The sequence below is a fragment of the Cimex lectularius genome, unplaced genomic scaffold, assembly GCF_000648675.2.
Source record: "Cimex lectularius strain Harlan isolate CLEC.00 unplaced genomic scaffold, Clec_2.1 scaffold56, whole genome shotgun sequence".
Taxonomy (NCBI): domain Eukaryota; kingdom Metazoa; phylum Arthropoda; class Insecta; order Hemiptera; family Cimicidae; genus Cimex; species Cimex lectularius.
This window is the reverse complement of record NW_019394202.1, coordinates 1,738,771-1,752,681: the sequence shown is the minus strand read 5'-3', so window position 1 is coordinate 1,752,681 and position 13,911 is coordinate 1,738,771. Positions and strand designations below refer to the sequence as shown.

The window sequence follows — 13,911 nt, the reverse complement described above, 5'->3', positions numbered from 1 at the left end:
GACGGAAAAGCAGTAATACATATGTTCGGAGCCATAATCAAACATTACTGCCAGAAGATGGATACTTAATTTATTAAATGATATGAAAGAATCACTGGTTTTCGCATCCATTTTTTCTCCAGATCGACGCATCAACTGACGTCCGGGGTTGGATATTTTATTGACTTTTGTCCGTTATGAATATTCGGGATGTTTCGAGGAGGTACTTCTCTTGTGCAAATCACTTCCTGCCAATGCAACAGGTGCCGAAATATTCTGTTTGTTGTACGATTTGTTTACAACTAACGAGAATTCTTGGTCTAATCGCATTGATGTGTACACAGATAGTGCAAAAGCAATGACTAGATGAACGATTGGAGTGATTATTAAAATAATAGATAAATCGAGGGATTGCAGCAGCATTCATTGTGTTCTCTTCTGACATACTTTAGTTATGAAACCAATGGCAGTCTTTTTAAAAACGTTTTGGACGAGTTCGTTCAAATTACTAATTATATCAAGTCGCGGCTTTTGAAGTCAAGACTTTTCACAATACTATTAATGATCATACTTTTTTTCACAATACTTCATTATTCCCTGCTTCTCCATACAGAAATGAGGTGGCTGTCTCGTGGGAATGTACTTTCACGATTAAAGGAATTAGGTTCTGAAGTCTTACCTCTGTTGAGGCATCACAATGTCAAATTGACCAACGTTTTCAATCATGAAAAACGGCAATGTGTCGTATTTATCAGATATTTTCATGAGAATGAATGATGAGGCTTTCTTAGCAAGAGAAGAGAACCACTATTTTCGATGATAATAACAAAGTTTGCGACTAATAAAGAAAAATCCAGTTTTTGGTCGAATCTATTGAGAAGGAAGAGGTGGAGTGTTTTCTTGTGCTAAATTTTTTTTTAAGAAAACACACTGGAGCTTGAGAACTGCACGCTGATTGATGAAATATGTCATCGAAATTTGGAGATGTCCTTTGACGTCCACTTCCCAACAGCTCAAGATACAATGTTGTACCATGAATGGGTGGTCAAATAGTTTTCAGTTTCGACAAAGCCAACCAGTCAATCTTAAAATGAATATGAAAGTTTGGTACACTTTACTTAAGACTCCACCTTGAAATCTACTTTCGAGTCCGATACTTACGCCATTTTTGGCATCCGTCTGGAAGACAAAACATTTCCACCGCTCGTTGAAAAGGGAAAACGTGTTCTTTTTCCGTTTGCACAACTTCCTTGCGAATCTGGATTTTCTATCTATACAGCCACCAAAACTAAATGCCGAAGCTGTTTAGATGTTGAACCCGACAACTGTATCCAGCTATCAAAAATTAAACCCAATATATAAAAATTTTGCTGGCTAAAACAACCTCACTCTTCCCAGTTTGTTTTCATAGTGATAACCCCCTCCATCCTGGTTAAGCTAAAAAGTGTAATTTATTACATTCTGTAAGTATCTAATTTTAAATACTGGAATGAGAGGGGTTCGCCCTGGAATTTGTTCTGTGAAAGGGGTCCGCTGGCTTAAAATTTTGGAAAGCCCTGTGACTTAATAATAACTTTAACTGGCAATGTAGACAAATTACAAAGAATTTTTTAAAAATCTCCTCAGTGCGTTTATCGTCAATGTATGAAAGTACAGGATATTCCGTTGGTAATGTTCTTTCTTACGAAACGATTGTTAAAAGCTTCTGAGTTTTTAAATCATAGATATGAAATCAAAGAGAGAAACGGGTGGAAAGCTGGATTTCCTGTTTCCGCTTTTTTCTCCCTGGAAACCCCCACAGTACTGCAATCTATATAGCCTTCCTATATACACGAACGGCCGTTGCCAAAGTGACAGTAGAAAAAGGGAATTTTGCCGTCTTCTGTCTATTTGAATATCACAGCGTCTTAACGACTTGGAAACGATCAGTTTAAATTTCACTCAATCGTCCCTGAGTCGTTATTTCAACCAGATGCCAAGGTTCTGCTTTTTCCCCTCGAGGTGGGATTTTTTCCATTTCTGGACATCACTTTGTCCACATTCCATAAACATGAGAGAGAGGTCGTTTTCCAGGTCAGGCGGTTTCCATCTCGTCGGCCTAATCGCTGTCGGAAATTTGTACATAAACGGCGTACGGTAAATTGGTTAGCCCGGCCAATTAACCGGGCATTAGAAGAGGGCGATAGATCAAGGAATAAATGACAGCGGATTTACTGGGTCTCTGTCCGCAAATAGTCGACGGCCCCCGCTACCGACCTCACGGCACCGCCTCCTCTTCTATTTCCTCTTAATTAATATGATGCCTCGGCGACAATCTCGAAATAAAACCATTACATTAACAATTAGCCGTGATCTTTTTCCAATACTCCAACGAGACTTTGTCTGATTTTCCGGTCTAGTCTCAACTCGGTCCCGCTAGATCCGTTGTTTAAAATTAGTACTAACGTCTCCATAGGGTCGTGAAGAGATTAGTGCTTATTTATAACATAACACACGCCTATAAACCTGTAAAACATACAATCACGTACAATACAAACGAGGACGTTTTGGTCTTCTTCGTCAAAATTCCACCCACTTGTAATATATCTTGATTTGCATAATATTTTTATATATTAATCAAATTTCACGTTTTTTAAGGTTTAATAATTGAGACTTTGTCTAAAAAAGTAAAAGAAATGTAAATTGCTAAGGAAAATGAAAAATGAAAAAAAGAGGAGACATAAAATTTGTTTTAGGTTTTTCATTAGCATTTTAATATCTGTCGTTCCTCCTCTTGCGTTAATACTACTCGATGAAGCTCGGCTCCTTTTTAAGGTTTAGTAATTGAGTCTTTGTCTAAAAAAGAAAAAAAAAATTTTTTTTCTAAGGAAAATTAAAAATGAAAAAAAGAAAAATAGATGACACAAAAAGTTTGTTTTAATTTGGTTTTAGGGTTATAATTAATATTTCAACATCGCGTCTTTCCTCCTCTTGCGTTAATTACAACTCGATGAAGCCTAGGCACGTTTTTTAAGGTTAAATAATTGAGTCTTTGTCTAAAAAAGTAAAAGAAATGTCAAGTGCTAAGGAAAATGAAAAATGAAAAAAAGAGGACACATAAAATTTGTTTTAGGTTTTTCATTAGCATTTTAATATCGTGTCGTTCCTCCTCTTGCGTTAATTACTACTCGATGAAGCTTGGCCCCTTTTTTAAGGTTTAGTAATTGAGTCTTTGTCTAAAAAAAATATAAAAAATTTAATTTTCTAAGGAAAATGAAAAATGAAAAAAAGAGGACACATACAATTTGTTTTAGGTTTTTAATTAACATTACATTTTACATACCTACATTACAATCAACATTACCTGTTCAAGGTACGCAACATCCTCAGCACTAAGTGACATTTTTATGTTTAAAAATTGAAAACAAGAAAACAACGATGAAAACTAAACAGTCTATTGCTTCAGAACTCAAATGAGACTGAATAAACCTTTTAAATTCTGTAAAAATTAAACATTGAAAAATCTTTTATCCTTGTTTTGGATTAATGATTAAGTGTGTTTACGTCTAATAGATATTCCCAATTTAAAACATAGTATAAACCAATATTTCTTGTTTAAAAACGAGCCAAATAAAGGGTAAAATTTTCTTTTATCGAGAAATCAATTGGGTGGAATTTTTTGCCTGTCCCTGTATTAGTCAATACAACAATGAAGAAATCAACAAAAGCCTCTTAAATGTTTTATTTTATATCTCTGGTTCTGAAATATCTACAAAGACCATGTTTGTGCCATCACGTGTACTTTTAAAGATTTCTAAGCTCCTCCAGTCGATCTGTGGAGTCGTTTCAGTATTATTGCTATTTTAGTGATTTTCGAAAAAAAAATTGAACGGCGAAAATATAAGGGAAATAATTGTATTTTTGGTGTTCCCAAAAGTTCGTATTCGGGGGTTATTTAGGGTGTTAAAAACGAATATTGACTTTGTGTCTTGGTGAATTTTTTTTTTTTTAATGTCTTAAGTACACTTTTCAATGGGTAATCAAAAAACAAAACATTTCGAATTCCTCTTAGGCATCCTTTACCAATTAATGTTTTTAGTTGAGATAAAAAAGTCAATGGCACGAGCGAGATTCGAACCCACGATCTCCGGCTAGATACGCCGCTGCTCTGCCACTTGAGTTGGAAGTTGGTGTCCGAGTGGATCGAGGCCGAAGATCGTGGGTTCGAATCCCGCTCGTGCCATTGACTTTTTTATCTCAACTAAAAACCTTAATTCATTGTAATATAATTAATTGGTCAAGCGGACCACGAAATTAGTGAATTTATTACAACCTTTAAAAAGCTTTTTTAATTTTTCCTTTGATTTCGTGTTTGATTATGGTTTTTATGTTATTATAAGTGGGAAAAATAAAGACAAATACAATAAAAAATCTCAAATGTTTTATTTTTTATCTTCTCTTTCTAAATTATTTACCGTGTACTTTATAAGGCTCTAAGCTCTTGTGAAGCTTCTTGTAGATCGGTGCAGTTATTTTAAATATACCATTGTTTTTGTCAATTTCGAATAAAAATCGAAGGGCGATAAATTTGAGTAAAAAAACTTCTCCCCACGCGATGGCAACTTCTCTATATAGGGGGCGTCGGTGGCCGCAACGGTTTGACGTTGACACGGCGCTCATCACAGTAAGGTAAAGGTCCCGGGTTCGAATCCAGAGGCGCAGCATTCGAACCTGTCATACTTACAAATGAGCTTTTTTTTCAAAAACACCGGCACTCTGAGGGTTGATATGACCTCTGCTGTTGCAAACCCTCGTAGAAAAAAAACAACTTTTCTATACCCCCTGAACAGAATTTTGTGTTTTATTATCAACAAATTCTGTAAACTCATGTTCTAACGGCTTTTCTACATTTTAATTTTACCGAAAATTTGTATTCAAAATTAGCGAACTTAGCAACGACGGTCGGTCTTAAGTACGTTATTTCAAAGAGTAGGTTGAATGCAGGTGACATACGCTTCCATTAAAGTAGTTAAAACGTGTTTTTCAAAACACCAATTCGGATTTGTTTTAAGCATCCTTTAAAGCCCTTAAACACGAATTTTCATAAGAATCAAAGAATCAAAATTTTTGGGCTTAATTCGGGGAATTGTGTTTTCAGCTGTTTCCTGTTGTCTTCCTTAAAAATTCATAACTCCTCTGGATTTTATTGAAATTTAAGGTGATCACAATAGCCTTAAGGGGTCAGCGACGGTCGATTTCCTAACTGTAAGATTCTCGGCAAGTTCTCGAAAGGTTGTTCTGGGATTTTCTTCGACCACAGCTCGCAGAACATCATCGTCTAAGGAAGAAATCCTTCCACGACCTTGCCTTCAAAGTCTCCTTTTTGAATTTTTTTAAACCATCTCTGGACCGTTCTCTCACTCACACTGCCATCGCCCGCTCAGACTTCGTGAATGTTCCTGGCCGTTTGGGCAACGTTCCGACCGGGTTTAAACTCGTAAAACGAAATTACGCGAAAATCACGTGTTGACATCTTAGTAAAGACAGAATTATTCCCAAGTAACGAGATGCTACCGAGGAAAACCAACATTTTTGTTTGGAAGGGGATTAGAAAGTGCTGACTTTCGTATAAACGAATAATCTATTAAACGTAAACAGTTTATTAAATAGAGGAGTAATAGAAAGAAAACATGTAAACCTGCATTATTTTCCAGACAACCCAATATGGAGGGTGTCCTTTTTAGATGGGTCGACTGAATTTCTCTTGAACCAATGAAGCTATCAGAAAAAAATACGTGTTTAATAATTTAGTCTAGGTTCAAATTTTTATCTTTCTGTCCACTTCAACTTCAAAATTTCAAATACGACCCTGTACGTCATGTCCGATCATTTTAAAGCCAGGAACACACTTACCCTGTGCTACGCCATGCGACGCTACCCGATGCAACCCGACGACTTGCCACGATTTGGTGGGGTGTGCTCATCTATCCGACGCAAGCACACGTCGCGTACAGTCCACAGCGTTTATCACAATAATCACTATCACAATCGCAACGCATCTTTTGTTCTTAATGCACTATTTTGAGCAAAACCTTGTAATAAATTGTTAGTTAAATTTTATGAGCACAACCATCTAATAAATTGTTTGTTAAACTTAATTGTTTTAAATAAAGTTACTCCTAACCATCATAATTAAACAATGTTTATAAAAACTTATGCATTTTTGATCTCGTTTAATTTGGTTTACATTAAAATAACATGTTGTAATTAATATAACGACAAAATTACATGTACTTAGTTTGAAATAAACTACAAAAAATATGAGTGTCCTGTTCTGATGCTACCCGACATTACAAAATGGTGTAATTTTACGAGCAAAACTATGAAATAAATTGTTAATTAAATTTTATGAGCAAAACCGTGTAATAAATTGTTCCAATTTTAGTATATGTACCGCCGAAGCGAGTACAATAAATTGTTAGTTAAATTCATTATATCAAAAAATCGTATTCCGGTGTTTTGATTAATTTTCTACCAAACCATTAAAATTAATTTTTTAAATAAAAACTAATTAATTTTTAATCACAGTTAATTTGGTTTATATTAAAATAAGTATGTTGTAATTAATATAACGACAATAATACATGTAGATGGAATAAAAATGTGAGTGTCCGGTTCTTTTGTCTTCGACTGTACTCGATGCGACCTGACGAAAATCTGGACAGTGGGGATCGCAGACCGTCGGGTAGGTTAGCGTGGCATAGCATCGGGTAAATGTGCACGGGGGTAATGCAACCTTATGGAAAATCGGAGTTTGGATTTGCGTCGGGTTGCATCGGGTAGCGTCGCATGGCGTAGCATCGGGTAAGTGTGTTCCTGGCTTAAAGGATTTTTTACGCTGAAAACAATAGTGCAATCGGATTTTAAATAGGTCAATTAAAATGAGAAACATATAGGAAAAAGTTTACAAAAAATCAGTCATTTGGTTTGCTATTTATTGATCACATTTCCCGTTCGAACTACCTGCCTTGCGTAAAGATGCAAAGATTTGCTCTTTTTAACCACTCTTCACCTGTACTCGGAGCGATAGAGGCAGGGAAGATGGATTGGCAAGCATTTTCTATCCTGTGCCTCCCCGGACAAGATGAGAGCGATACCGTTTAAAATTGTAAGTCCGGAGTACATCTCTAATTTTATATTTTCAAAAAGCTAAAACCCTTCCAACATTGCGAAGAGAGGAATTCGGATTTTCGCGACCATCAGTACAATATTCAGCTCCTCTTCGAAATTACGCTGCCGATTTCCTTTTGCCATTTCACTTTTTGACCAATTTAAAAATCCGATTGCACCATTGTTTTCAGCGTAGAAAATCCTTTAAAATACTCTGTCAGGATCAGTGTTGGGCAAAAATTAGTCATGTCTAATGATTAATAATTGATCACTCAGACCGTTAGACATGATTGGTAGTAAATGACTAATTTAGTCATTAGTCACCATATGTGATTGATGGCTAAATTAGTCATGACTAGTAATTAAATGCGAGGCATGACTAATTTAATCACAATATAGTTAGTCATGACTAAATTTCGACAAATCATGTTCAAATGGGTGCTCAAAAAATGAAAAATACACAAGTTCATCATTTTGAAGAAAAATTCTAAAAGAAATTTATTTCATCAAAACGAAAATCCTTCAACACCTTATTTAACAAAAATCAATCATCCAATTATAAGTAAAACTATGTCGTTATGGAAAACCAAAAAAGTAATGAATTATATAATAATAATAATAAAATAAAAAAATCCTAGTACAAGCTACGCTTTGAAAAGTAAATATGCTTACATAACCGATGAATGGAAAAAATATTTCTTTGAATTAAAATTTATTCCACTTGAAAGTAGAGATTTCTACATTATGTGGAAAATACACCATCAAGCGGTCTTGATTGTAATAAAATAGACATGTAGAATAATTATGTAACTTTGGTTTTCGTTTATGATAACAATTTTTGAAGGTTGGCCTTGAGCACGACTCTCATCTCAAAATTTTTATCCGGAGTCGGTTGGATTTTGGTAAGTTGGTCATTGTAGCCAGAGTTGGGCAAAATCAAACTAATTCAATCATGATTAAGAATTTTGATTGAAGTTTAATCATGATTGAATTAGTCATGAGTAAATTAATCATTATATGATTTAGTCATACCTCATGATTGAATTAATTATGATTAAATCATATAATGATTAATTTACTCATGACTAATTCAATCATGATTAAACTTCAATCAAAATTCTTTATCATGATTGAATTAGTCATAAGTAAATTAATCATTGTATGATTTAGTCATACCTCATGATTGAATTAATCATGACTAAATATATAATGATTAATTTACTCATGACTAATTCAATCGTGATTAAACTTCAATCAAAATTCTTTATCATGATTGAATTTGTTTGATTTTGGCCAACTCTGGTCAGGATGTATAGGGTCGTGTTTGAAATTATGTAGTTTAACTGGGCCTGAGGTACCCGTATAATTTTTCTCCATAAAAATGTAAAAATTTGCAACTGGACTAAAAAAATATTAAACACGTATGTTTTTTGATAGCGTCGTTGGTTCAAGAAAAATTCAGCCGGGCCAAAAATGATGTCATTTTGAGATTCAGTTCAACATACGACATATATGATATGAATAACTGTGAAAGTGATAAATCCATGGTTTGTTTTGTTTTACGCTGTCAAATGCTGTCAAATTTATTTATGAACAACAATTGACGCAGGTGTACATAAATAAAAAATAGAGAGAATAAAATTATCACCAAAAAACGTTTTAATAAATGGGGTCGATTTATTACCCTCACTATGATAAAAACTATTAAATTTCCATAACATTTCGAATTATAGCAAATTTAAAGATTGATTAATTAACAAAATATATATAAACCATGGAAGTAATCGAAATTATTAAACGTTTCTTTAAGACCTGCATAATCAAGATGTGCAAGATCATCGCACGTGGACGTGCACTATTGCATAAGCAATCATGAAACTATGTTTCATCGGGATTCAAAAGCATGGTGGGCAACTTTAAAGCAGTTGCGGCGATCGATTGAGCGCCACGGCTGAATGGGCGTATTACATTACAATCACTGCGAAGGAGCCAGGGTCGTCGAACAATTAACGTTTGATTAAGTTCAGGGTTCTTATCTGCAAGGGCGGGTTTACATTCGATACCAGAATCTTTGGATTTCGTTGTTTTGGAGACAAAACCGTTTCCGATTCGGTACGGATGATTAACAGAATTCTTACGAGTTTCCCAGGCGACTGAGTTTCATTAAAAACAGTTTAATAAATTTTAACCATGTGTTTGCTATTTCGTTCATATTTCGAATATTTTATTGAGTTTATGACATTAACCGCCTAAGGTGAGTTGAGACTTGAATTGAGACGAGAAGTCGCCTTGATGGGTATTTTGAATCAGCCTTAGACTAAATATAGTCTTTGAATTGATTTTCTAATTATTTCAACTATTAATATTTATGCTAATTAGATTTACAATTACATCTAATAATTAAGCTGAAGTGGAAAGAGTCCTTAAAAAAGGTACATGTATGGATGGGATCTTTTTAGAGAATTTGTGAACAACCTTCGCTTGCCAGGAGATGGGACAAGTACATGCATGTAAAATCTACTTTCTATCTACTATCCAAAGATAGTGTGGGGCGTGTGGGAGACGGCCTTTGGTGTGAGTCCAGACATGAAAAATCCTCCGTCTGATTCAACTCACCTGAATGAAGAAGGGACCCAACACCAACCCTTGAGAAAGCCCAGCTCTTATGTCCCTTAAGACAGAAACACACTTACCCGATGCNTTAGAGCTGCTCTTCATGAAACTTGGGGCTACTTTTCTCACAAATGTCTCTAATTATCTATATCCTCTTGTAACGATCTATCAAAGTTGTTTTTCTCTCATTTCATCATGTACTGTCATAACCATCTCATTTATTTTAATTCTTTCCAGAATTTTGGCCGTTCTGGAAAGGGCTTTAGAAACTTATGAACTGCGCATAATAGAATAAAATTGGTCTCAGTAAATAAATTAAAACCTGAGGTAAAACGGGTCTCTTTTAAACACGCAGAAACTAAACTTTAACACAGGCTAAAGCTTTCTTACGGTCGTAATAGCTTTGACTTTGGATAAAATCCAGTAAGACATAAAGCCATCCCGTGGGACATTAATTTCTTTACATGAGGAAAAATTATTCACCGTCTGAGCTGTAATGAAGCTAAGCTTTTAAGTCCGCCTTAACAGTGCTTTATTAGATGTAAGGAGGTGAAGCGTTTAACCCCCTTTTTTACATAAAACCACGTCTCCGTATTCGGGATACCAGATCGCCGTCGAAACTCCCCACTGGTTACAAGATGGGAGAAGTCCCCAGCTGGATATCGTTGCAGTCAGTATTAGTCCTAGACCTCGCGGTGGTGTGAGACTGCGAGCGCATTGGATGTGGCGGACCTAAAAGCGTAAAAATAAAAACGGTCCTAAATCATAAAAAATCCTTTAAAGCAGTGGAGTCAAGAGGAGGATACCTGGTTGGCATCCCGCGAATGCTCCTCACCTTCTCCCTTACAACGCTGAGGTCCTCAATCTCCATAGCCTGCGCCGATATACACAGAGAGCGCAGCTTTTTAACCACTAGCTTGGATGACGGTACACGAATGGATCTATGGCGAAAGAGAGTTGGGCCTGGTTACCTGCAATGGATGCGAAAAAGCATAAGTTTTTATAAACATTGTTTAATTATGATGGTTAGGAGTAACTTTATTTAAAACAATTAATTTAACAAACAATGTATTAGATGGTTGTGCATATCTCATAAAATTTAACTAACAATTTATTGCAAGGTTTTGCTCAAAATAGTGCATTAAGAACAAAAGATGCGTTGCGATTGTGATAGTGATTACTGTGATGAACGGTGTGGACTGTACGCGACGTGTGCTTGCGTCGGATAGATGTGCACACCCCACCAAAACGTGGCAAGGCGTCGGGTAGCATCGGGTAGCGTCGCATGGCGTAGCATCGGGTAAGTGTGTTCCTGGCTTTAGCGTTGACACCTGACATAGCTTGAAAGAAGGTTCATTCAGTTTTTAAAAGGTTGTAACATCGTTAAATTCGGATAAAGTTGTGAATTTTTACGATACGTAACCGGTACATCGGCGAGGGAAAATTACCCCAATTTAGGCCAAATTTTTTAATTTATTTTTTGTTGTTAAAAAAATCGTATTTAAGGGCTTTAAAGGGTGCTTATGACGAATCCTAATTGTTTTTTTTTAAACACATCACTTTGACATAGGTATTCACTAGTAGCGTCTCGGGCGGATTCGAACTACCTATTTAAATAACGTACTTGAGACCGCCGACCTTGCTAAATTAGCTAATATAAATTTAGCAAGAACCGACCATAAATCACTCCTGAATACAAACTTTTGGGAAAAATCAAAAATAAAATTTTTTCTCAAATTTTTCATCCTTCGAAATTGACAAAATAGAGATGTTGGAATTCTACAATGAATTGATGATTGTCAATTAAAAGCCTAAAGCTCAACCATCCCTCACAGTCGGTTGAAAAATATTCAAAAAATATATATATTTGAGGATCGGGGCTCGGGAGGTGGTAGGAAGGAATGGCCAATTGAATGGCAGGAAGTCATCAATCAAAAGGGTCGGTATATCACGGATTAATTATCGGCTATGTGCTAAGAATAGTCGGCCCGGTATTAACAATAAGCTTAAATTAGTTTAGGATTAACCAGCCTGTATAGTTCCTGTCACATCGATTATTACAATTAGGAATGGCTGAGTAATGGGGCGAAACGATTCCATTTCAAAGGCTTAAAGGTTGTTTTTTATGGGTGGGGGGTGGAGGTGGTGTAAAATATCAAATAATGGACGAATGTTAACGCAATGATATGGCAAAAATATTTTGAAAGGACTTAAAGTATACAATACGCACGATAAAAACAAACAATTAAACAGGATTAAATGTTTTTTTCTTCATTGTACGAGAGAAGACTAAGCCCTTTTTTGCTTTTATAAGCTTATTCAATTACACAGGATTAGTTGTTTTATTTTCATAGAGCGTTTGAGAAGATCTCTTGTTATTATAAAAATTCTAAATAATTAAAAAATATTGAATTGAAGAAAAAAATATGTTATATTAACTTTTCATAGCTTAATTTAACTATATGAAAAAATAGAAGCCCCAGGAGCTTTCATTCGTAATTAGAGCGCCATTCGCGTACGGCTTACTGTTTCGTTTCTTCAACCTCGTGGACTTTTTTTTTTTTTTTTTTTTTTTTTTTTAATATTAGTCCCTTCTGTGAATACTTAATAGGAAAAGAATCTCACGGGCACCTATAACTGACGAAGTACTATCCAACCTATGGAGGTCACCTAAAGCTAGGTAGTGGAGGTGAATAATAGTCCTCTTAACTTGCCTCTTACCTTGACATTACCTCACATACCCATCTCTACTCTAACACTAACTTAAACCGTACCTCACCCTATCTAACTTAATCTTACTCGCCCTATTTAACCTCACATTAACTTCTCTCATGCTAACCATTCGGAACATAACCTCACTTGACCTTAACCCTACCTACACCTGATCAACTGATTAACCTAACTTATCTGTAACTCTAACCTTTCCGAACCTAATGTAACTTGTCCTTTACATTAACTCTACTTAACCTAACTTACCTGTAACTCTAACCTTTCCGGACCTAACCTAACTCGTCCTTTACACTAACTCTACTTAACCTAACTTATCTGTAACTCTAACCTTTCCGAACCTAACCTAACTTGTCCTAACCCCTAACTCTACTTAACCTAACTTATCTGTAGCTCTATCCTTTTCGAACCTAACCTAACTTGTCCAAACCCCTAACCCTGATTAACCTAACTTATCTGTAACTCTAACCTTTCTGAACTTAACCTAACTTGTCCTAACCCCTAACCCTATTTAACCTAATTTATCTGTAGCTCTAACCCTTCGAATCTACCCTTTTTTAATAACTTATCTTTAGTTCTAACTGTTTCGGCGGCATGCCGAATGAAATATAATAAAATAAATGAATTAATCGAATAAGTAAAGGAAAGGAAAATAATACAAGACAAAAGTTACGTAAATTGTGAAAATAATAGGAAAGAATTGAACCGAAAATAAAATAAAGAAAGTATATATAAAACCTAATGAAAAAAAATTAACTTGCGAGGAACTGACCTTCTTGTTCCCGCTTCCCATTGCAAAGAACTGTGCCAGTCATGACAGTAGCAGCTAAATTTGCTCTTATTCAAGACCATACCTTGATCCAGAGTGTTCATAATTGTTCAAATTGCCCACTCGTCGACCAGACCGTTCGTCGTATATGAAAAATGCTGATGTGGCCCTCGATTACAGCAGCGATTCCGGCCCGGAATTTTCCACTCCTTTCCTTCGCATTTCGAATGATTTTTGACACAGCGAGGAAACTGAGAGATTTATAATAAATGATCCCGATCTTATGAACTCTGACCAATCATTTATGAAAAATTATAACTCCTTTTTTCTAAACGAGAATTTTAAGAAAGTGAAACCTTTCACTGTGGATGAATTAAACCCGACCTGGTTAAATAATTGCCTTGAGGAGATCGCACTTAAATCATTTCTCCGATATTCTGGATGACAAGGCCCTTCATACATATTTATGACCTATTGAGGAAGGGCGGCGATTCTGCCGTTCTGCTTATATCCAGTACATCGGCCCCACCTCCTGATTGGAAGGACGAAATTCAAACCCTTTCCCCGTTGTATTATGTAAATGGTAAATTAATTTTCATAAGTAGCCGCGTAAAAATTTTCACCCCGATCGGTCATAAACATCGCGTATTTTCGTCTTGGCCTTCTCGATTCCA

At 35.6% G+C, this 13,911-nt stretch overlaps 2 protein-coding genes across 6 annotated transcripts in view; one reads left to right on the top strand and one right to left on the bottom strand.

Annotated features, from left to right (window-relative positions):
* The window catches only part of LOC106666663 (MAM and LDL-receptor class A domain-containing protein 1-like), a 123,901-nt gene extending 110,539 nt beyond the window's left edge, over window positions 1-13,362 (bottom strand). For all 3 annotated transcript variants that reach the window (XM_024230114.1, XM_014394010.2, XM_024230115.1), the window contains exon 1: window positions 13,241-13,362. In XM_024230114.1, coding sequence (XP_024085882.1) covers window positions 13,241-13,341 — 101 coding nt within the window. In that variant the 5' untranslated portion in view covers window positions 13,342-13,362. The remainder of the gene's footprint in view (window positions 1-13,240) is intronic.
* The window catches only part of LOC106666669 (TWiK family of potassium channels protein 18), a 195,751-nt gene that overhangs the window by 20,105 nt on the left and 161,735 nt on the right, over window positions 1-13,911 (top strand). The window lies entirely within an intron of this gene.